Here is a 26042-nt window from a genome sequence, read left to right as displayed (position 1 = left end):
GCCATAGCCTTTATTGGAAAAAGAGAGCGCACACACATTCACACAATCACTCAGTCACAACTGTCTCCGGCCGTTGCGTCAACAAGCTCTGAGAATCACACCCAAACAAACCACTTCCCATGCTGCCCTGGCTCTCAATGCAGTACCAGTGCCTACTGCTTTAAACCAAATATGGCAAGAATGTGTAGATGCACATGTTTAGTTAAAAGGTGCGAATTGGTGGTTTATTCAGAAGCTAAATGTGAAACCTTCACCAAAAATTCACTCCTAAAAAAATTCTTTCATTTTCTTGATATATTATCCAGTGAACACACAGTTAAATAATGCCTATGGCATATAGAAAGCCAAATGGGCATGAACTATTATGGAAATATTTCCAAATCTTTCATCAGTTCTGGGGAAGTAAAGTAATAAATGAGTCTAGCATGTGTCCTTGATGTTTGGTGTTACAGTCCACTTTTCCAATTGGATAACCACACACTACTTTCCAGGAAAAGGGAGGAACTGGTTAACTGAAATTGTTGCACCACAAATCAGATTTTAAAAAACAATCACATACCACAAATAAGGTATTCATCATGCAAATAAGGAGGAAATAATTATAACTCATTAAACAACAATTACTGAACAAAGTAAACAACCACATGCTACCTGCAAAATTACTGCAGTGTTTAGTTCATACTACACTGAGACATTTCAGGTAAACAAATTTACGCCAACTCCATAAGCACCATTTCAATATCAATGAACTTCTGATGCAAACTTATTTAAAATGCGAAAGACATGACTGATTTTGGATGTCAACATTAACCTGTAAAGAAAATTGCAGCAAATTACCGACCTTGACAATTTTAATTATTTTTAAAGTAAACTTATCATGAAAGTGAAATGTATCTTTTTAACACACCCCTAAACTTTCATACTACTTTGTGATGTGTGTTGTAGAAAACCTCCGAAGAGAAAATTTGTAAGAAAACATGGGTGGTGTTTCATGAAAACACTAAAATCTACTACAAACTGAAAATGCAGGAAATGTGCCGTTAAAACTTCCGGATGCATTCCATAATATTACTGCTAAGCACCAATTTTAATTATGTATTCCCAAAAATTTAACATTTTAGCTGCACTGTTCCTATGTGACAGGAATATCAATCCATGTCTAGTAATTGTGGTTCAATCATCTCACCATGATTCAACAGCAGAAACTATATTAAATACTAAAATATTTCAATATATTCTGATGACATTTAAGTCACAACATAATGAAGGGAGGAACTGGATGGACAAAGGCAGTTTATCATTGGTTTCAAGTGATTACACTTTTACAGTATTCAGATTCATTTCATAGGATATATCTTACATAACTAAGCACAAGTTTCAGGTACAGAGACAGGAAATGTTCCAGCTTTTACATTCCACAATTTCATTTGCATAACACAGTAAGCAACCTCACAGTTCTTGCACACGTATTCTGTACCAGTCAGAGTTTCACCTGTAATAAAATCTCTACCCTGAAGAAACAGAAGCCAGCTAACTGACGGTCTGCTTATACATGTCAAATTGGAGCATCATTAAATGCTTCATGTTGGTATCTCTTAAGATCCTTTACAAACCAGTAACCTTGAGTTTTTTAGGACGACGTGTTGTGTGGGATGTCTCAGAATCAGAGGTGTCAGACTCCGACTCCTGCTGGAAGTTTGCTATGGCATCCGGTTTGCCAACAAGTGAAACTTCACTTGTTTCTGCAGCAAAGTTGCCAGTTGCTTTGGCTTTCTCCAATGTTCGAACTGCAACATTAAATTTTCATAAATACAATCATTTACAACATACAGATAAAAATACATACAACAGAATATTGATAAAATACAAAAGGTTGCATTGCATCTTGCAGTTCTAGAACAAAAGATTGAATACTGAATGTAACACAAATGGACAAGAATGTTACTTATGAGGACAAATCATTTAAGATGTGCTAAGTTCAGTAAACACCTGCAAAATATAAAAAAAAGAAAAAAAATACCAACACAGAAAGTGACTGTCACAATTTTTAAAATTCTGAGATGACTTTATTATAGACTGTCTGGAAAATGACAGAGTGAGAGGCTCTTATCAAACTTGACCATTTGTATAGTGCAGGGTGTATACACAGACCAGAAAAAAGAATTTCCCCACATTTCCTGGTTGAAGATACGCTTTTTCTCCAAGTGAAAATACACTTCTTCCTTGATGAAAATACACCTTTTCTGTGTTAAGTTACAATATACTTTCCCATGGAGCTGTAAAACTTACAAATCCTTCCCAGCACTTTAAGAAACAAAATACACTGAAGATCTTTTATGCAGGGCAACACGTACACTCCACATTTTTATATTATGAAAGTACAAATATGAATTCTGCAAGTACAGCACAGTAGCTTTTGACAGCCTGAAATTGAGATCGTGATCTGCTTTCGTCGGCCAATCATAGCTCATGTCACGTGACTCGCAAGATGCCAATGACAACAAATATTCAGAGCATAGGATTTGTGCCAATAGCAAGATCGCTGCTAATCAGCACTTACACATAAATAGGAAAGTTAGTTTGAATTAGTACACATCCTGTACAGCTACACGACATTGCAACAGGTGAATATTTTGGACAATTACAATTGTAAGTTTCACTACTGGGCATTTTGTGTGGTCCCTGGCTGAATAAATGTTTCTATGAGCACTTAAGTCAAATATGTGTGAAATTGCTCAAGAATTCATCTGACACTTTCTTTTGAAGCATAATTATACTTTTCGAGATTGTTATTGCAGAATTTGTAATCTATGAAAGAATTACAATGAATACAAAAAATAAACCTTGAAGCTTGATCTTTTTTATCAAACACAAACATGGCAAAGAGTTTTAAGAAATGGCACAAATGGCTGGTCTTCAGAGCCATTTTTCCAAGCCGCTGGTCCTCAAAATGTTTTGAATAAGAACCAAATGATGTGTGATTTAAGAAATAAATCAGCCAGGCTCACATGTAATGTAATTCATCTTTCGTAAAAGGAAACTTATTTTGAGAGTAACACTTCTCAAACCATCAATCACAATATTTTCAGACGGCCTACTAGAAATGTAAACAGTTGTAACATCAAACTCATCGAAAACAGTTTGTTGTTACTAAGTATTGCACAGTCTTTGTCCTAACGCCCTTGACACATGTTGCTGTTGGCAGATGCTTGTGTGCGGATAATGTTTTGTTGCAAATAGCACATTTTATTTGCAATAAAATTTTTTTGTGTTATTCTCCTGTTTACATTTTCTTGAAGCAGTATTATTCTGCAGTAGTGAGCCAAAGTAAAATTTTTTTGTTAGAGTATCACTTCTTACCAATCAAGTACAAAAATTTAAATGGAAACCAAAAGTATGAAAAATTCTTGGGCTTTTTCAAAGATGAAAAATTTCCCATGTTTTTCCTGATGTTACCGATGAGTGAAGTAGATGTGATGAAGATTATGTTGCCTCAGGATAGTACGCATGTACACAAAGACTGAATACTGCAGTGAAAAAAAATGTGCAACAAAACAGTTCTCAAAACTACCTTCCCCAAAGTTGACATTTTTGTTAACCTCACAAAACTGTTTGGTGGCGGTGGTGGAGCAGACTTCAGCTATTTAAGAAGTAAAATTACACAAGATGGCTCAAGCAAATACACCATCAGATGTAAGATGGTGCACACAGACAGTGCATTTTTCAACAACAGAATTTATTAGTATCAAAACTCAAGTGATTTAAGGCAATTTTTTTTTAATCTGTTCACCTGGAGCATGACAATTATGTAAAAAAAAAAAAAAAAATGGAATCCAAGAAAAGTCAATACCAAGATATTGGAATTATTTGAAATGAGGTGCCCGATAAAGATTTTATAAGTGAAATGGACACAAAACAGTGAAAGAAAGATATACACAAAAGGAATGAAGTTTAGAAGTGCCCAACCAGAAGAAAGAAGGACATGCTTTAAAATCTTCAAGAATAGGCAGCTTGTATGAAGGGTAATCAAAGTATTAACTAACACATTAAATGTGTTACATTGTACTTGCAGTTACATGTCTGCCATCCAGTGTCATTACACATACAGTATAAAACTAGAGAAGCCTAAACATAACAGCAAACACCATTGACAACATGGAATATTGTGCAATAATCAGTTTCTGCATTTGGAGGGGGAACAGTGCTGCAATGATCCGTGCGGAGCTGGCAGAAGTAAAAAGCAGCCATACACCATTATGTGATAGACATATGATACAATGGTTAGGTGGCAGGAAATATTCTAGCATAGTGAAATTTTCTGAAATGACACAGAACAATGTGACAGAGCACATCTCTGTGAAGAAACTGGAATCTCGAGAGAAGTGGAGACCATAGTGCTTCAAGATCAGCTCATTACAATCTAGGTGACAGCAGAAAAAGTTGAAAATCAGCGGATCAGTTCTCAAAATGCTGCACGACAATTTGGAATGTGACAAATATTTCCATCCCATGGGTTCCATAACTGCTGACATTATTGAAAAAGTTTGCAGAAATGAGGCAACAGAAGAACTGTTGCAGATGTGTCAAGCCAAACCAGATGATTTCCTTCGCCACCTAATCACCACGGAAAAGTGCTGGCTGTATCACTATGACACGGAGATAAATGAGCAGTAGAAAAATGGAAACATCCCCACTGAAGTAGACACTCAACTACTTTAGGGCAATGGGATGCTGATTGTTATTTCATACTGTCATGGTATGATGCTACTACATTATGCTCGTAAAAGGCAAACCATCATGCACTGTGTGGGAGACACTTCCAGAGTGAGAAGTGGTTTTCAAGGTCTAATGTTTCCTAAACAACTAAAATGTAGATTACTACACCCAAGGTATCCATCGGTGAGAAAAACATATCGCAGTGCAAGATGAATATGCACAGAAGAAGAAACACAGAGTTTCATGGTTGCACCTACATTTTTGTACGTAATGACAGAAACTTTATGATCATCCCCTCATGTGGCGAAACACTTCACCCAACTTTCAAGTCATGATCACTTTATTTCTCAATCACTACAATAATATAAATAAAATAGAAAGAAACTTCCACATGGGAAAAATATATTAAAAACAAAGATTCCAAGACTTACCAAGCGGGAAAGCGCCGGCAGACAGGCACAATGAACAAAACACACACACACACAGAATTACTAGCTTTCGCAACCGATGGTTGCTTCTTCAGGAAGGAGAGGGAAAGACGAAAGGATGTGGGTTTTAAGGGAGAGGGTAAGGAGTCATTCCAATCCCGGGAGCGGAAAGACTTCCCTTGGGGAAAACAAGGACAGGTGTACACACACACACACACACACACACACACACACACACACACACACACACACACACACACACACACCCATCCGCACATACACCAACAATATGTCCTTCTAAAATCAATCTGTCATTTAGTAAGTCTCTAATCAACGTATTTATGCACACAATGTATGTTGTACGCTGAATTATAATATAGAAACTATTTCATCAAACATTTGAAGAGAATGTAGTCATTCACAAATTGTAGACTCATTATATGATAGGCATGACTATTCTGGATAAATTTGAATATGCATTTGTCTTTTACAGATACGTTTCACACTTTACGCTGATGACATTCGGTACAATAGGATGGAGCAAGAAATTTGCAAAAATTTATCTTCTATACTTATGGAATAAATCTCTTGGAGAAATATGGAGAATGTATTCTGCTTACATATGACTTCTTGTGGAATGACAACTCTTCTACAAGGTTGAATCAGAAAAATACTTCCAATGGGTATTAAAATAAGCAAATGATTACAGCTTCATGACATTTGTGTAGTTGGAAAGAGAGACTTTGAAGGTCACATTGCACAAGGTGCATTCTGTCATTCACTTCCAGCATGCACAATAAGCCAATTCTACCAAGATTCATCACGGCCTGTGCCCTGTGTATGGGTATTGGGTTACGAGTGACGATAATGCAAGAGAGTGGTGCAGAAAATTCAAGGCTGGTCACACACATGTGGATGATTAAAGTGGTAACAGGAGACGTTCAGATGTGGCTACTGAAATTGATAACAGTTTTCATGAAAGTAATGCATGAGAATACTCTGACATGACATTTTACATGGTTGTCTTATACAGCTCCAAAGTGTAGTGATACATAATCTGTGCTGTATCACCAAGGACTTCATCGCATGATAAGTCATATGATTAACTTCATGCCTATCATCAAAATAATAGCATATTTTATAATGGAATAAGGATCTGACTTGTGAGCAGGGGTATCTAGTTCTGAAACAGTTCACCAAGATATAGTCCCAAAAAAGTAAATAAAGCAGCTAAGGAAATAGTGAGCTATTAATGAAATGAAGATGACAGATGTTTTACTAGTTGAAAGTGTTAACAAAGTGTATTAATTCTGAAATCATTTAATTTTAATTTGACCGATAGCACAACACAATACACAAACTATAGTTGAGTGCTCTATTAAACATTTTCATTGGCTGGCTGATCCATGAACAAAAAAATCAACAATTGCATTATGAAGGCTTCTTGTAAAGAACATAACAAAAAGTATTTTTCCTTTCTCATCATTTTCTACATCAAATGAGGTGAACCAGGAAACCCATTACAGAATTAATGATATGCAATCAGAAAAGAAGCTGCAGTGAAGATGTGACAAACAGTCATCACACAATGCAAATATGTTCAAGAAGATGAAATATTAGTGACACTTAGGACAACAAGTAATAGAAAGTCAATTCAAAACAATCTGCACAGGTTGATTACTGAAGAGATCATTCTTCTTTACAACACTGCACAACCACATCCTTAACATGAAGGGCTGGCTGGGTACTCAGTACTTCACAACCAACAACGAGCTGAAGGTTGCCATCAACTATTGTCTGAAGCACCACCATTCTTTGATGAAGTGATGAAGATGGTGTCAATGTACGACAAATGTTTGAACTTCGGTAGTGACTATATGGAGCAGTAATGTTAATAGGCAGGTACATATTGTAAATAAAAAGTCGTATTTTTTTTTTAAGAGCCAATCAGAGGCTGATTTTTGAATATCTTTCATACGTAAACAGACAAGTATTTCACAAAGCAGAGCTCTTTTAAATCTCAGCTCGCTTTCTTCGTCCATGATATCCAAAATGCTGTAGGCGGCTGGTGCACAGGCTGATGCTGCGCTCCTTTTGGAAGGCATTTGATACCATCCAGGAATACCATACAGTGAACAAAGTGCAAGCTTACCTGTGTTGGACCAAATTTGTGGCTGGATTCAGGACATCCTAGGAGATGGAACTCAATATGTTCTCCTCATATCATAAGGTGGCTTGCTGATATAGAATTACGTGTCTTTAGCAGTAAAGGCATTTTGAACATTTGTGTAACCCAAGGGAAAAAGGGATTAACAATCTAATTTTCTTTGCTAATTACAAGTCATTAAAATTACTCTCTAATGGAGTAACAACAGAATGAAACGCTTGCTACTAAGAGGTAATCAACGATAAGCCTTTCAACAGAACGAAAATTTTCCATTTAAGTAATTCTAAACGAAAACTCCAGCCCTGACGCAGAAAATTTAAGTGGATGGAGCAATCTGATAGCTATAAATAACAACAAAAAACGAGAACAGAAGTACTTGGCACTAGGAGATGAAATACCTCTTGTTCTCAATGGGAACAGTTACAAGTAAAAGATATTAATGATAACTTTCTGAACTTTCAGTTTACTTCTTTGGGAAAGAAAAGAGGATCCACAAAAAGAGGACATTTGGACTTGCGGAGGATATCTGTGACCTATGTAATCGATTATAGGAACAGTGTTTTGGTCACATGATGTTTTATTAATATTGATTATTGGTTTCGGCTTTGCACTGCCATCTGAAGGTTGCAAAGCTGAAAGCAGTAATCAATTTTAATAAAGTAGTTTGTGATCAAGACAATGACTTTGCAATCTAGAGAGATTAGTTGAGGAAGGGATCAGGTCAGCCAAATGGTATGTTGAGATAGATTCACCTGCTTCTGCTCCAAATAAACAAAAATATAAATTAATGAAATTTACCTTTGTTCACTTGCCCATAAATAATCTAACAACAAAAATTCACAAAAGGTAACAGACCACAGGGTACAACTTACTCTGAGACTCCAAGAGTGTATTCTGTCTCTTCAGATCATCAATATCTTGTTGATGGGCGGAATTTTTTCTTCTCATGAACTGAATATAGTCTGCAGCTTTCTTTAAGATAAGCGCACGACTTGCCTGGGAAGCAAAATACATATTCCATGTTATTTTGGTTTCCTTCAAACAAAAATAATGCATTACAGGATTATAAATTTCTATCAGAAACTTGTGTCAAAACGGTCTCCCACAGCTACCAAAGGGAAGTGGAAAAAAAAAAGCACAAAAAGTGAGAGTGAAATTTATAGATTAATCTGTGTGACACTTACTTCCCGACCCACAACTCCCCACATGACTGCGTAGCTGAAAGCGGAACATTTCAGCGATTTTGATCGAGATAAACTCACGCTGCAGTATTGTTCTTCTGCACACCAGTGTAGAAGTGTGCACACAATTAACTAAGTGAAAATTCCATGCAATATGCACATTTATTTATATATAAAAGCCTATTTAAATAAAATAGAAAGAAACTTCCACATGGTAAAAATATATTAAAAACAAAGATTCCAAGACTTACCAAGCGGGAAAACGCCGGCAGACAGGCACAAGAACAAAACACACAAACACATACACAGAATTACTAGCTTTCGCAACCAATGGTTGCTTCTTCAGGAAGGAGAGGGAGAGACGAAAGGATGTGGGTTTTAAGGGAGAGGGTAAGGAGTCATTCCAATCCCGGGAGCGGAAAGACTTCCCTTAGGGGAAAAAAAGGACAGGTGTACACACACACACACACACACACACACACACACACACACACACACACACACACACACACCCCATCCGCAGAGTGGTCGACTCTACCCCAGCGTTGCCACCGCAGGAAGCGGTCTTGGAAAAACTACCCCCACACCGTCACCATTGTGCAGGGGAACGGACCCTCTATATCCACAGAGGAGCACAGATGTATGTGTGTGTGTGTGTGTGTGTGTGTGTGTGTGTGTGTGTGTGTGTGTGTGTGTGTGTGTGTGTGTGTGCGCGTGCGCGTACACCTGTCCTTTTTTTCCCCTAAGGGAAGTCTTTCCGCTCCCGGGATTGGAATGACTCCTTACCCTCTCCCTTAAAACCCACATCCTTTCGTCTTTCCCTCTCCTTCCTGAAGAAGCAACCATCGGTTGCGAAAGCTAGTAATTCTGTGTGTGTGTTTGTGTGTTTTGTTCTTGTGCCTGTCTGCCGGCATTTTCCCGCTTGGTAAGTCTTGGAATCTTTGTTTTTAATATAAAAGCCTATTTAGGAATTTCCCACTGTGCGAGACCACATGTACAAGATTGTGCGCCAATGTAAAGTTCTAGATTCGCACAATGCGTCATTTCTGCGTAATCTTTCATTGATTGTATCAATTCCCATTTGTTCTGTCACACATTGTGAAATTTTGAATATTTGTGAGTGCCATGATAAACCTGTACTGTTATTGTTAATTGTAGGCATAAACTCAATAGTGCTCTTTTTAAAATTTTGAGAACCGTAGGCGCATCCTCCCCAAACAATCTTTCTCCAATTTAATTGTACAATTATGTGAGAAATAGGTTATTTTGAGAATTTTCAGATGCTACCAAGACTACATTTTCATAAGTTACCGGTACATAAATTATTTTGTAGCAGATCAGCATTTGTGGTTCACAGTTTCACCAAAAAATAGATCACCCCTGAACTTCAGTGTACATTAGTGCAAATGAACATGTACTTTTGAGAATATAATCTATAATATATGAGCTATTTCTAGCCAACGAGTGTGTGTGATTAGTTAATGTAGCAGATTTTTTGACTAACATTGTGTGTTACATCTAGTTTTCCTCTGCAGAGGAGTAGCCCTATATACTACATGCATTTATCATAAATTAACTGTTTTTGAGTTTCCTAATAATTATAATTAACATCAAAACACTTTAGGAAACTAATAGTTTTTACCACATGTCTTCGTGTTGCCTTAATAGAAATCTCATTTTGTGTATTTGCTTCAATTCTTATACAGGGAATTAGCAACTTTTTAGCTCAACAGATTACAAGATAAGAGTGAACTTAACGTTATTTGTTCATTGTCACAGCCCCACTGTGTATGCTGTTCTCGAGCACGGAATAAGTTGGCTGATATTCGTAAGTACCTGGAAATCATCCCGATTACTGTCAAATGATTGGCAGCTGCTGAAAATCACAAGTGTTGGGAGAACTCCAGAGAGCTGTGTGGAGCTGTGTATATCTGTGCTACCTGTACCAGTGGCAACTCAAGTATTATCCTCCCCATGGATCTTGTCTCCTCTGCAGAAAGTACAAATCTGCTATCAGGGGGGGGGGGGGGGGGGGGGGGAGACAGGGACGACTATGGAGTTGTAGTGATCCCACAAATCAACAAGTCTGAGGTGCTGTCTTTTACTGAAACTGAGCCAGTGGGACTCATTTCACCTGTTTTGGGGAAACTGTACATTGTCAGGAAATGGCAAATGCAAAAGGGTAGGAAGTCTATTAATTGCCAGCAGTTCAAATGTACAGTGAACAACGGTACCCTCTAGCCCTCCAGGGATATGCAGCAAGGGACAGAAAAGGACACCATGTGAACACGGTATGTATTCCTGGAGGCCTCATTCAATATGCTGTAAAGGCTGTTCCAGCAGACACTGAGGGAACAGGGTGCAACCAACTGCCAATTGTGGCACACGTTGGAACAAATGGTGCCTGTTGTCTGAGCTCTGACGTTATTCTTGGGTCATTCCGGTAACTGGCAGAGAAATTTAAGAAGACCAGCCTCGTTCATGGAGTTTCAACAAAACTCACGACTTGCAACATTGTTGCCAGAACAGATGGTGGACCTTTGGTTTTTGGTACAGTGGAAGAACTGAACTAGAGACTTCAAAAAGTTCTGTGACAAGCTAGGATATGACTTCCTGGACTTGTGCCATAGGGTTGAGAACATTAGAGTGCTCCTAAATGGGTCAGGTGTGCACTAAAGAGAGGCTGCTTCTCAGGTAGCTGACTGTGTCGGGTGCACACAAGGGTTTTTCAGCTTAGGTGACTTGCCACCCAATCCAGATAATCGCTGTAGGAAACCCTGATACACCAGTGTAAGATTGTAAGAAATGTCTCCCAAACGTGAAAGAATAAAATCCTAACGGTAAACTGAACTAGAGTGCCAGAGCTTGAAGAGCTCATGAAAAGCGGTGAAGCTCACGTAATACTAGGTACAGAAAGCTGGCTGAAACCTGAAATTGATAGCAGTGACGCTTTTGGGGTAAATTTAAGTGTATATCAAACGGATAGGCATATGGGAACTGGAGACTGTGTATTTGTCACAGCAGACAAGAAACTCAAATCCACTGTGGTTTAAACTGAAGATGCATGTGAGATTGTTTGGGCAAGACTCAGTTTCAGGGATGGGCATTAAAAAAATGATTATTGGATACTTCTAAAGCCATCCAGACTCATCTCCTGATGTAACCGAAAACTTTAGAGAAAACCTCAGTTCACTTGTACACGATTTCCCCTATCATACTGTAATCCTCGGTGGAGGCTTTAATCAACCAACACTTAAATCAGTAGTGTCATATCCTAGCAAGGGGCTTGAAACTTTCAGCTGAGGGCAGGAGCACACAGAGTAACTCTGTCCCTAGTTTAAAAGAATAGTTCACCATAAACTGGATAGATATGTACCCCGTAGAACAGTTCACAATTGGAGGGAACCTCCATGGTATATAGTCACTCTAAAGAAACAGATTATTGCACAATAGATGTAAACCAAAATGCAGGACAATAGATAGAGAGATGCTGAATGAAATGTGTTTGGCTGTTAAGAGAGCAATGCGCTATGCCTTCAATGACTACCATAGCAGAATACTGTCCAGTGATCTTTCACAGAACCCAAAGAAATTCTGGTCATATGTAAAGGCTTTTACTGGCAACATAGTTAGTGTCCAGTCCCTAGCAAATGAGACAGGAACAGAAATTGAGGGTAACAAAGCAAAATCTGAAATACTTAACTCCATTTTCAAATGTTTCTTTACAAAGGAAAACCCAGAAGAATTGACCCAGTTTAATCCTCATACCACTGAAAAGGTGAATCAAATGAGTATTAGAATCAGTGATGTTGAGAAACAGCTGAAATCGTTAAAATTGAACGAAGTTCCAGGGCCCGATGGAATACCTGTCAGATTTTATCCTGAATTTGTGGCTTAATTAGCCCTTCTTCTAACTATAATCTATTGTAGATCCCTCCAACAGAAAGGTGTGCAGTTCTTGGAAAAAGACACATGTCACACACGTCTTCAAGAAGGGTAGTAGAAGCGATCCACAAAACTACATTCAATATCCTTGACATTAATTTGTTTTAGAATCTCAGAACATATTTTGAGCTAAAACATAATGAGGTGTCTCAGAGTAATCTCCTCCATGCCAACCAGCATGGAATTCAAAAACACTTCATTTTAAACCTAACTCATGCTTTTCTCATACAACATATGGATAGCTTTGGATCAAGGCAATCAGGTAGAGACACTATTTCTTCACTTCTGAAAAGCATCTGACTGACGAGGGGACCTTTCTGTCTTGGAAATTCAGTTTGGGATGAGACTTCACAAGTTGGTAGGGTACCTCAAGAGTGTCCACTCATAAGTCAAAGCAAATTGTCTAGAAAATTTCAACAAAAAGAGCTCTATAGTTTTAAGTGTAGCTCATACGCACTTCATTTATGGTCAGTAGCAGCATTCCAGCACACAAGTGAAATAGCGAGGTCAGTAGCATGCTAGAATATCATATGGCTGATCTGGATTTGATCCTACTTGCAGGCTCATTTTTATTTAATTGTTTTAAAAATTTTAACAGCTTTTAAACACAGTTAATGACCTGAAGTATTATCAATTCAATCACAAATAATTTTAGTTTCTTTATGAAATGGCTGTCACAGGCTACTTAAAATATGAATTACACTCATCAATACGTTCTTTTAAAAAGTGGTAATTAATTTACCTCCATTAAAAATTATTCAACTTTTTAAAAAGAAAATACTGATGAGTGTAACTCACATTTTAAGTAGCTGTGACAACCATTTCATAAACACATAATATTATTTGTGATTTAATTGATATACTTTAGTTCATTAACTAACAGTTGTTATAATTTTTTAAAATGATTAAAAAACATTGTGAAACCGTACCAACAGGTAGGTAGGATTGAAACCAGGTTGGCCACATGACATAGAACACACTATTGAGTGAGCTACGCCTGAATATAAAGAGCCCTTTTCTGGATAGTGCACTTTAAGAGTTCTATGAGTCAACACCCTTGACATATACTACTAATCTGGGAAGTCTCATCCCGAAATGAATTTCTGAGGCCGGAAGGTCTCCTGTCAGTACCACACCTACACTCATTGTCAGAAGTACAGTTATGACATATAAAGTGAAATTTGTGACTGAAATGAGGACTTTTTGGTAGGGAGGATGCAGTATGTTATCTGGACGGACAGTCATTGTCAGATGTAGAAATAACTTCAGGTGTGCCCCAGGGAAGTGTGTTGGGATCCTTATTGTCCATGTTAAATATATGTAACAGACAATGTTACTAGTAACCTTTGACTTTTTGCAGATGATGCACTTATCTGCAATGAAGTACTGCTTGAAAGAAGCTGCATAAATATTCAATCAGGTCTTGACAAGATTTCAAAGTGGTGCAAAGACAGCAACTTGCTTTAAATGTTCAGAAATGTAAAATTTTTCACTTCACAAAATGAGAAAATGTAGTGTCCTATGACTATAATACTGTTGGAATCGGCCAACTCATACAAATTCCTGGCAGAATATGATTAGAATAATCACTGCAAGCACAAAGGCATTGAAACAATCATTCTTACCCACATTCCATAAGTGAATGAAACAGGAAGAAACCCTAGCAACTGGTACATTGGGATTTATTCTCTGCCATGCACCTTGAGGTCGTTTGCAGAGTATAGTTGTAGATACAGCTGACAGACAAAATAATCAATTAGCTGGGAGGAAGGCAAAAGAGTCTTTTCGTTATGAAAAATTCTCTTCCAGTGCGGATATGGTAAAATCCAACAGCATGAAAGACTATGAAGCAATTTATGAAAGAAAGAGCTTGTTTGGAAAATACAATTTGTAAATAAGGAAGAGAGTACATTGTTTCAGTACCTAACTGACCAAATTACATCATCAAGAGTATAGAGAAACACATTTATGGATGCAACTGAAAAAATAAATAAAGTAAATTAAATGGAAAACATCGTTCAATATTCATATATCACTTGATATTTGTCATAAAAGAAAGTTCAATCAAAAACAAACATGGAAACTCCAGATTATAATAAGTACAGATAGCTACTCCACACACACTCATGCAAGGTGAGAATGAGGGGTGTGCACTGGCAGCTACCATGCTATCTCCCCCCCCCCCCTTCCCCCTTCCCCACCTCACTCCAGACTGCTATTCATGTGACAGTCTTATTCCAATCAGAGTTGCAGGTGGTGGTCATCACATGCGAACAAGGTGTGTGTGTTTATGTGAATGTGTGTTTTCTTTGCTGAAGAAGGATATAATATGTAACAGTCCATTCGTTGCAGCTGTCTCCAACTCAACAGATCATCTTTACAGTGCATAAACAAAGTAGTATTCAGAAAATCACCAGTGAAGTAAATTAACTTTTTTTGGTGGAAATATGCAGAATGAATAGTGGGGACAATGTATCAGGACAGATATTCTTAGCACCGCGATTAAAATAGCTTCAAAATGAGAGTTATGACTCCGAATAAATTTTCACTCTACTGCGGAAAGTGTACCAATTCGAAACAGGCTGGAAAATTAAAACTGTATGCTGGACCAGGACGCTAGCGACAGAGCCAGCCAAGCACAATTCGCGATCTGCCTCACTGCTTTATCTCCACCATTGAAACTTCACAGAAGTTCAGTGAAGTTTGGAGATGAGCTACTGACAGAACAAAGTAGTGACATGGGTCACGAGTTGTGTTTGTGTGAGAATTTTGAATCTTATGCCTCACTTGGGTATATACCTTACACATTGCTATGGATGCTCAATGTCTTTATTCTGTGTACTAAGCTGTTAAAGATTTCACGTAACAGGTTTTAAACTATTAATGTGTGCATAATAAATCTTATCATTATAATCAGATAGTGCCAAAAAATTACTCCAGACAATATGTGGAGCAAATTTCTCAACATGTTTAATATAAAAGAGTGTTAACAGATATCTACACCACGTGGCAATATGCCACTGCTTTCTAAAGAACTGGGCATACCACACTGGCAAGCTGTCAAAAGTATTTTGAGATATCTCAAAGATACCAAGCATCTGAAGCTATTGTTTTCTTAAGCAGGTGACTGCCACATAATAGGTTAGTGCGATGGAGACTGGAATGGAGATCCTGAATACAGGTAGTCAACAACTGGACATCTGTTTATATTTCAAGGAGAAATGATATCCTGGCAGAATAAGAAACAGCTAACAGTACCTTAATGAATATCCATGAACTCAGCATGACATGAGGTTCTACTCTACGGCTTTAACGTTTAGGCGGCAAGATATCTCCAAATTCCAAGAACAATCCTGTCAAACTACTGTGGGACAACAACACAGCAATTGACTTGTCAAAGATTAATGGCCACATAAAGGCCCCAGACACCATTTTATAAGAGAGAAAACAAAAAAATAGTGTCAGTCCAAGTAGCTTTGCAGCACATACTTTCAGACAAAATGCTGGCACACATCTGGGAAAGCCTTGCCATCATCTCCAGCTTAAAATTTTAAAATTTAGATTTTTTGTATGTTTTAACTTTTTGCAGACATGAGTCTGGTGGGAGTGTGAGAAATTAGATTTTATTTGTGTAAATATGGTTTGTGTTGCTATGGGCACACAATGTCTTTATTCCATGTACTGGATTGTACAAGATTTTGTGTAACAGTTTTTAACTTGGTAATGTGTGTATCATAAATCTTATCATTCCAGTCAGATACTTGCCAGCAATTACTCTAACAGATTGGTTAGCTCAGTCTGTGGAACCCTTGTCCAAGATTTGAGTCCCAGTACCAGTTTTAGAGTGCCAACACATTTCTAAGTAATGATGTCTGGTAAACTTTGTCTCCAAACAAATGCTTTTCAATAAGAAAACAAAAAGGACAAAGTAAATCTTGCCAAAAAATAAGTAAGCTACAATACTGCTCTGATAGCATGAAATATAATAGTATAATTTTATTGTTAGGTGATACATCTAAGCTGAGTAATGAATTTACAGTTGTGAACACTCTACATTGATTCCACTGGCCATACTGGATTTACTGCTATGTTGGCGTACTGTTAATTATGGCACTATACTTCTTATCCAAAATTAGTAGTTTAGGTAATAAGGAAAGAGCTTTTAGCTCATTAGTCAGACAAGTCTTTGTCATATTTCATACTGTACATTTAGCAGACCTCTAGAATTCTTTATTCTCTCCAGAATATCAACAAAAATCTCATGGTAAACCAAGTGTAATTACATACATTGCTATTAGGCAGTCGTGTATGAACTGGAAGCTAGGGCATAAAGGGTTACAGGCAATGGTTAAATATTAATCCTTTCTGATGAAATGCTAGTTTGCAACAAAAGGACAAGTTTAAACTAATAAATCTTGAGAGAAAAAGATAGGAGATCCATGGTAGCTCACACCAGCGTCACACAGGTTAGCTTGCGTTGCACTGATACCGCAGTGGTACGGCATCACTCGCATGTGTGAATTAAACAATGCCTCTGAATGTGTTAGTGCCAACTTCAAAATACAAGTATGGTCAAGGCTCCAGTTCTGGCTATTACACCACTTATAGCTACTTTGATGTAATTAGTGAATTTTTAAGCTTCTTTTGAATACCAGCCAATCTTACTATAGCTTATTATAAACAGCATTAAATGTGGTTGGTTGGTTTTGAGGAAGCAACCAAATAGCGAGGTCATCAGTCACATCAGATTGGGGAAGGAAGTCAGCCATGCACTTTCAAATGAATCATCACAGCATTTGCCTGAAGCAGTTTAGGCAAATCACAGAAAACCTAAATAAGGATGGATGAATGTGGGTTCGAACCATCATCCTCCCAAATGCAAGTCCAGTGAGCTAACCACAGTGCCACCTCACTAACATGAAGTGCACTATTGAATTAGACAGAAACATTTCTTTTGTTTGTTCTTGTTTAGAGTCACAATTTTATGAAAAATTCTGTAGTTAAGAAGCTGAGCTTAGAGTTTTTCTCTAAGCAACACACAATCGATTTTTCATATTTTACATAGTAATAGTCTTGGCTCAGCATCTCATTAATTTAATATAGCAGAAAATGCAACAGTAATTATAAATGCAAGAACTTTTTTTTTTAACTCAAGGCCCTTGAGTCAACCAAAGAATAAGGAATTTCATTATTCTCTCAGCAGAAGTAAAAATGCACCGATTGCTGTTGTTGAGGCGATTATGATTGGTTCACGAGGCTCTCAACTGTGCAGTCATCAGCACTCGAAAGTCCCAATTTTCACATAGTTCAATTTTTCCACATTCCAATCTAACCACTGTCATGAATGAAGATGAAGCTGATGAAATGATGATGACAACAACACAAACACCCAGTCCCCAGGCAGAGAAAATCCCCAACCCAACCGAGAATTGAAACAGGAACCCTGTAGTCCAGAGGCAGCAACACTAGCCACTAGACCACGAGCTGTGGATGTGTTGAGACAATGAAGGTTGCTACTGCAAACATGTTTTACATTGCCCAAGAACATCAAGAAATAAAACTTCTGTTCTCTTTCCACATGAATTTCGGGCTGAGAGAATGAAAGAAATTGATGGATTTTTTTTTAATGTTCCAACAGAGAGTTCCTCATTACTAAGGCATCTCTCTGTATCTGCACACAAACTTATTACTAAAACAATGTCACATCTTTTTTTAGAGATTAGTTTCTAGCAAATGGATTCTACAGTGATTTAACACCAGAACACCCGGCAGGGGTCAATTGACCTTTTTTATTTTAAAATACGAATATCTTTAGTTTTTTAAAATACTCTGTTCTTGTGATTTTTCTGACTTCATAGTTTTAGACTATGTTTTAAGTTTCCTTAATAGTTTTGCTCTGTAACGACAAATTTTTTGGATAATTACACACCTATCGCTGGTTCCCAAGGGCGCTCAATTAACCGCTTCTCACATCTGTAAGGTTTGCCTGGTTTAATTAATGCTTTTGTTAGCAAACAATGATCAGTTTCATACATTGTTGCAAATAATGAGTTAGAGTCTCACCGTTTTCCCAAACAATGAAGTGACGAGGACAACACACACAAACCCAGGACCTGGGCGGAGAAAGTCCCCAACCCAGCTGGGAATTGAACCCAGGACCCCGTGATCAACAGGTAGCAATGCTAGCGACTATACCACGAGCTGTGGACATATCTGTTTATGTCAGTAGCAGTTAGACTGGCAGCTGTACTGGACTGCTATCACAGTTGTGGCCTTTCTGAAGTTGAAATTATAGAAGCTCTTCAAACACCTCCACCTCAGTCTGAAGCAGATGAGGCTGAGAGTGAGTACAATGAAAGTGGAGCACTACACAATGAACACCTCCTGTGCATTCAACTAGCGACTCATCAGAAATTAGCAATGATGATAATCAACCAAGAGTGTCTTCCGATGATGATGCTGCTTTAACTTGTGTAGATATATCTGGCATTGCTTTGTGAAATTCAAGTATTGGGAACTGTCGCAGATGGAGAAAGGAGGTGAGTGAAATATAATTATCAAGTGCAAACGTTTTTAAAAATATTATTTGTTTATTTTTCATCTTGCCTAAATATATAAAATTTATTTTTATAATATTTACATTGATCTTATGTCACAACTTCCAAATTTTTGCAGAAGTCACAGAAAAAAAAGAAAAAAATATTGGAATGAGAGCTGATACTGATCAACAAGAGTTCTCATGGAACAGCCATTTCTCCTACAAACTCTGCAGGAAGGAAGAGTCAGCAAAATGTTATTCAAGAGACGGATGAACCTAATGCGTATGCAAAGTGCACTGTTAGGGAAGTATCCCAAAATAGTGCACTCTGTCTATTCACTAGAGAAAATATGTTGTGTCTGGTGAAAAAGCACACTGAAACAGGAACACACATTGTACTCCATGATAATTTGTGGAACTTTAATTTGGAAGAGCTGGAAGCATTTATAGCCATATTGTATGCTCGAGGGGCATTTGGCACTTGAGTCTTTGTAGGAGAAATTTGTGGAGTCTTGAGTGGCGTCCTGCCTTTTTTACTCAAGGAATGGAAAGAAAAAGACTTTTAGCAATCATGTGATTTATTCGTTTTGATGTCAAAGCTACGCATCAGCACTGTAAAGAAGCAGACTTGGCATCTGAAATCTGGTACATGTTTATAGACAACTGTAGAGTATGTTACAAACCAATTAAATTCCTAACCGTGAAACCAATTAAATTGTATGAGCAGTTGTATCTGATGAAATGCTGATGCCCATTTATTCAATACATGACTGCAAACCTGATAAGTACAGCACAGAGTATTAGTTACTCGCAGATGCTGAAGTTAGATATGTTCTAAATCGTTTTCCTTACTTGGGCAAAGACCAAAAGTGATCTGCCCATTATAGCCTGGGAAAATAATACTATGTCTCAATGAACCTTACTTACAAAAAGGGAGATATGTTATAACAAATAGCTTCTTCCCTTCACTCTAGCTGGCAAAAGTGTTGAAAAAGAGTGACACAAGCATTGTTGCCACTTTGAACAGAAGTAGAAGGGAAGTGCCACCATCTGTGAGGGAAGGTCAAGACATACTTCAGTCAAGTGTTGTTTACAAGGCTGGTGACATCACTAACGTCTTACAAAGGAAAGAGTAAGAAAAATATGCTTATTCTTAGTTTATATACTTCAGCATATCAATAAATGAGGTTGCATCAACGCACACTCTAGAAATCTAGAAAGTTGATTTTTACAGTAACTCCAAATTTGGCATAGATGTGAAAGATGAAATGTCCTGCAAATATCATAAGGGCCATGATGAGCTGCTGGCCAGTACATGTCTTCCATAACATTTTGGATCTGATTTTCATCATTTCTTGTAGTGTTCCGGGATATTTGTAAACATCCAAAAGTATTCGACAAGGGATGCTCATGACTAAATTGAATAAGGATAAATGTAGTGGGGAAAGGGAAACTGTATGTTTTCCTTTCTTGTATGCAGTGAATGTGAAGCAGTGGTGGAGCTGGCGAGAAGGGGAGCAGTAAAAATGGTATTACAACCACTGTTCATCCGGGAGTCATTTGTACCATGGTGCAACAAGTGCCTAAATCCAAGAGCCGTGGAGTAAATGACGCACCAACAACAATGTAGTGAGCGACTCGAGAGTGGTAGTTATTTTTCTGGTTTTTCCTCTCAGGTCCTACAGTACAGACATTTGAATGTATTCAGAGAGTGGTATTACCATAGCAATTGGTGGTTGTGTTGTGAAAAATAATGAAAATGTTGGACAAAAGATACCCCTGTTTGTGAGAAGTGTTGCTATTTATTTAGTAGCGCAATAGAGAGAACTTGTGGAAGCATTCCAGGGATCTTCATCGCAGTTGGACCGACAGGGAGGTGGCCCAGAAGGATCCGGATAATACTACTTTCATCTGGGGGGGGGGGGGGGGGCATTGGGATCAGCGAAATATTGCCCTGTTATATCCACCAGGGACGCAACTTCCCACAAGTGCTGGTATAAGACTCACCACAAATCTTACAAAATAAAATGAAAAGTAAACACGAATGGAGAATGCAACAGCAAGTAGGTGCAGAAAATTGATTTGAGTCAGAATTAAGGCTCCAAAGAACACAACACAGAGAAGTTGCCCCTGGCAACTAGCAATCAATAATAGTGCCTTATAAAACATGTAACAGGAAATCAAAATTCATTAAGATCTTCTTTTGAATGAATTGTCTAAGAAATAACAGTAAACATATAATGAATGGAAAATATAATTTACTGTGACAAATCTGAAACAGAAAGAAATAAGAGTGGCAGCAGAAAGTGCATTCATATTACAAGCAACGAGTCCACAGAATTAGTTCAAAACTTAACAAAACTGTTTCAACTTGATAACACATACTGCAGACATCGATCCGGCAAGAGGTATCAACGCAGAGCAGCAAGCAGTTAAGCGAGTACGGGGTGCTGCAATGTCCAACCAGCTATAGCACACAGCACGAGAGCAAACGTAGGCTTGAGCTTTGGCACCAGCTTAGACTGTTGTACAACCAGCACATAGTTCACAGTTCCACAGAAGGGTGAGCCATGAACATTTAAAATGTAGGAACAGTTCTTTGAGTATAGGATTTAATGTTAATATTGTCAATTGGTAATAAATAGTACATGCCGATCACAAGAAAGATGGAAATTCAAAATGAGGGGTTAAGATCAATATTAGAAGGTATAATCAAAGAATGTACTAGACGCAAGAACCTTAAATCGTCACACTGAACCAGAGAGAACGTCTCATATGCACAGATGAACTACTTGCTCATTTAGCAAAAGCAAATTATGTTAGTTCCATGGATCTTACAGTTGGGCACTGGCAGATAAAATTGGCTAAAGAAACTAGATCTTATAACGGATTTCTACATGACAGAAAGTCATACCAGTTTAAAGCCATTTGGATTAAACATATTATCAGTGTTTGTATGAGCATTAGATTAAGCATTAGGGAGAAAGTTGTTACAAAGCTATTGATTTATGTAGATGATATACTTACTGGTTCAGAAACCTGGGTCAAACATTATGATTTACTTGCAAAGACCACAAAGAGAAATTTTATACCACCAAGGGAATACGTATTAAGCTCATTAAACCATATTTTGGGCGAGAGGAACTAAAATTCTTGAGACATCTCTTACGAATAAGATGAATTCAACCAGATCCAGAGTACAGTAGGGTGATTAAAGACCGTCCACACCCACAGAATGTGAAACACTTACATTCATTTTTAGGATTAGTGGGATTTAATAGATGGTATATAAAAGAACAAGTCATGAATAAACCACGTCTACTATTGCTATTACAGGAAAAGGCGAATTGGGTATGCGATGAAAATGAACTCCAAGAAGTAAAGGATACCCTAGTCAATGGTCCTATTTTAAACCATCCAAGTCTTCATGAACCATTTGGCATCACAACAGATCCATCAGAGTTATGCATAGCAGCAGAAGTATTTCAAGGGAAATGGGACCTAGAAGAGAGAGAACATAAAATCACCGTTTTCACTAGTCGCAGCCTAGACAAACATGAACTGAATTATACAGCAATGGAGAAAGAATTACCTGCTGCAGTATGGAGCAAATTTGAAACACTGATTTGGGGGATCAGAAATTGTTATTTATACAAATCGCCAAGCATTGATATTCTTAATGGAAAGTCATTTATTTCATAGGAGGCTCATGAGGTGGGCTATACGAAAGATGAAGTACGTGTATTAGCTAATAAAATAGGGCAAGGAATGAAAGATGAGGAAGAGTTAAATCCTAAAATGTTAAAGTACTAGAAAAGTGAGTTACCGCCTACAGAAGACAAATTCCAGACAGTGATCAACCAAGTATTGTTTTGGAGAGAGAGAATACAAATACATCACATTGGAAATTGAGTGTTCCTGAATGTGCACAAAATGATTTTATTTGGGTTATACTTCTTCCTGTTTTCTCGGCTGATCTGTGTTCAGTTTTTCAAGGCCTATTCACTGTGCCAAATTATAACTAAATCTGAGGGGGGTGTGATGGGGAGGTTCCCTTGTCAGAAATAATTAATGAAACAGACAATGCACAAAAAACATCACTCAGACAAATAAACATGGTTTCTGGAAGACATTTTTTCCCCTCATTACATGAAAATCTATGGTACCTAGACATGAAAATTACAGACAGACATTAGATTTACTTTTATAGATGCACAATACCTATCAAATTCAACTGAAAAATCTACTTTTTAGTCAATTTTCTACAGTCAATATGGTGAAATTTTCACCAAAGTTCCACAAACATCAAATTCAATTGCACACTTAACTAGTCTTTATATATTGGCTTTGGGTAATTAAATCTGACAGACTGTTTTGTAACAGATTTTTGACATAAATTAGCTACAGTATTAGAATGCAAGCTGCTCGCTGATTAGTAGAAAAGGCATATGTAATAGAGAAAAATCACAAAACACTGACCACTTTCTCTCCTTGCAATGCGGGAACTGACTCACGCAGGCTTGTGAAACTGTCTTTTATGTGATCACGGCGTTTCCTCTCAAGTGCATTGTGGTGCGCCCGCTTCTCCGCCTGAAACATTATTTTTTAGATATTTAAGAGCAAATCTAGAGAAACATAACTACTTGCCAGAAATTTTTAGTGGAGTTCACTCAAGTGCTAAAAATTAAGTTTATACATGGAGATTAATCATACTGATAAGGGATGCTTATGGGAATAACCACTTGGTGACTCCAAAATATTTGAAGTAGTCTGAATTTTGAAAAAATAAAGAGAGCCTTTCTCAGCCAGAGGTGAGAAACTTAGTGGTGTTTCTTTCCTTGTCTTGTTATATTAAATGTTCTCCCTGTGTTTCCACATCATTTTCTAATTTGATATTCTTTTATAATAAGCAAATCAAGGTTAAATAAAAATCTGATAGTGCAGAATCACCAATTCATTACCTGTAAATAAAATTAAAATTTTCCTTGCCCAAGTCACCACCCATCTACAATGAGTACTAAAAACAAACAAGGGACACTTTTACACAAAAAGGATCTACGTAACTACCAATAAAGTGTACGAATAACTGTTGAAAGGTTTATGATCTATGACAATGTGCATGTCAACTGAAAGCAACACATACTGCACAAAAGGTATTACTGGAATCTCATAGCATGCTAGTTAAGTAATCATTACTGCAAAGGTTAAAAACAGTTCTAAATATTGCTCTAAACATGTCAAAGTAGTTCTAAACATTATATGTTTATAGTCCATATATACAAGTGTGCCAAATCATACTGTATGTACTGTACCGTACCTAAAATATTTACTGACGACAGAGTCTCCTGCCCATGAAACAGCAGAGAAAACCCAACGAAATAGCAGAAAGTTTAGTACACAGAAAACAAACATCGGGTGATAACGTAATGTTGTTGAGCTTCACGACTTTTTTTAACTTTAAAAACGTCGTAAAAAAAAGAAACGAACAAACTAACCCATCAAAAAATTTCTTACGTCAGTTTTCTCACGTCTAATCAGTGGATCTTAAGATTACACATGATGTTCGTATATTCTTTATTGTGGTTATAAAGACTCGCCACACATAAACGAATGCAGGTATTTTTATGACGTTCGCGTTACGCTGTAATGCTTTGCTTTACTTCGAAAATTTGCATGAAAAACCAATTCCCACTGTTAAAAGTAGATAATACGCATCGTACACGATTCGTCGAACTGCTTCAAAATACCACTAAAGATCGTCTGGTCACAGTAATTCTTAACAAAGCGACTAGTGTTTGCTTTTGAATTAATTTAGTTTCCATTTTTTTAATGAATTCTGAACTACTTCGTTCAATTTATGTACGCTCAGGAGTGCTGAACTAACGGGATTTCACCAAACAATATATTGTACACAGTTCTTTCTTCTTCGTAATTCAACATCAAAGAAACTTCACTAAAAGTGTGTCCGCCCTTACGAAGAAACCTTTGATCTTGATAGGCCTACTATCTAATGTTTAATGTCAATAAATCACAAGCATAAAGCTAAATATTAGAAATAATTTTAAAAAACACATAAATTAACAGCTTATTCTAAAAATTATGGTCATATAGATGTAGCAAAAGCTATGATATCGCCTGGAGCAAGCATAGTTCCATGGAAGTGTCTCAAGTGAAAGAGAAAGCTCCCAAAACAAGCCATGAAAGTGTCATATGATGGCATGCACAATCGGAACGTAAGGTACATACGACACGTTTCAACTTTGGTGCGCCACACCCGTAGTTTGATCTCATTTTTCGGAACAAAAACACTGACAAAACGCAACACTTCACAACACCTTAAGCATTATTTACCATTGACGTAAGTAACAACACTTCCGTCCACCTCCCACAAACACTCCAATCCCTCACGTTGCTTTTACCCTTTCCACTGGACAACAAGCGCTGCCAACTACGGAGAGTAAACACCCTAACTTTTATATAATATGCATTGATTAATGGTGCTACTTAACGGCGCCAATCAACTTTGAATTCAGAATCACATAAATTAATACATAGTTGGAATAGATATACCTATAATAGTTGTTATCAGTTTTGATAGTTATGGTGGTGCAGCTCCCATGCTATTCACCCGTCTCTATAACATCAGAGAGCATCCTTGTTAATAGCGGTTCGATTTGCCGCTCGAGAACTAGACGAAACCTTGTTATCATTGCGTCGTGTACAATTTTTGTGACTATCGCTGCAATAATGAAAATATGATATCACTTGAAAATGATTAGTGATTCATCTGTATGGGAAATGACTACTGTCTCTCAATATGTACACAAAAAAAGTACTATTTGCAAGTTTTTAATTGTATCACTATATTTACCGTTAATAATATGCCTATATAAAATTATCGATCTTTATTGTGTTTTTTTCGTTACATTAAAATGAAATTTCCACGATCAACGTAAGATTTAGTTGTCAATGAATAAGTACTAGTGAATGTTCGTAAACATAAAATGTTTGCTCTCCACAGATTGTTTCACAATGGAATCCATTCCTGTTCCCAACATCGACGTCCT

General features: G+C 37.4%; 1 protein-coding gene across 2 annotated transcripts; it reads right to left on the bottom strand.

The window, feature by feature from the left end:
* Positions 1 to 1276: 1276 nt before the first annotated feature.
* Positions 1277 to 25410, bottom strand: LOC126343597 (protein max). 2 transcript variants are annotated; one of them, XM_050001952.1, is made up of 4 exons: positions 25327 to 25410; positions 23455 to 23565; positions 8184 to 8307; positions 1277 to 1787 (listed from the first exon to the last, which is right to left on the bottom strand). In XM_050001952.1, exons 1-4 carry the CDS (start codon positions 25327 to 25329, stop codon positions 1606 to 1608), a joined length of 420 nt encoding a protein of 139 aa, XP_049857909.1. In that variant the 5' UTR covers positions 25330 to 25410; the 3' UTR covers positions 1277 to 1605. The 2 variants fall into 2 exon arrangements, with proteins under 2 accessions (XP_049857909.1, XP_049857908.1); XM_050001951.1 differs by having other exon boundaries at positions 25222 to 25402.
* Between the last annotated feature and the right edge of the window lie 632 nt (positions 25411 to 26042).

The sequence above is a fragment of the Schistocerca gregaria genome, chromosome 1, assembly GCF_023897955.1.
Source record: "Schistocerca gregaria isolate iqSchGreg1 chromosome 1, iqSchGreg1.2, whole genome shotgun sequence".
Taxonomy (NCBI): Eukaryota; Metazoa; Arthropoda; class Insecta; order Orthoptera; family Acrididae; genus Schistocerca; species Schistocerca gregaria.
The sequence above is the reverse complement of the archived record's forward strand: the minus strand, read 5'-3'. Positions and strand labels throughout refer to the sequence as shown.

Bases quoted from the DNA above. Each gene is read 5' to 3' on its own strand.
- LOC126343597 (XM_050001951.1), bottom strand. From the start codon at position 25,266: ATGAGATCAAACTACGGGTGTGGCGCACCAAAGTTGAAACGTGTC. The intron at 23,566-25,221 runs GTATGTACCTTA...ATAATGTTTCAG, and splicing joins CACCAAAGTTGAAACGTGTC to GCGGAGAAGCGGGCGCACCA. The intron at 8,308-23,454 runs GTCAGTGTTTTG...TTTGCTTCCCAG, and splicing joins CATTGCAAGGAGAGAAAGTG to GCAAGTCGTGCGCTTATCTT.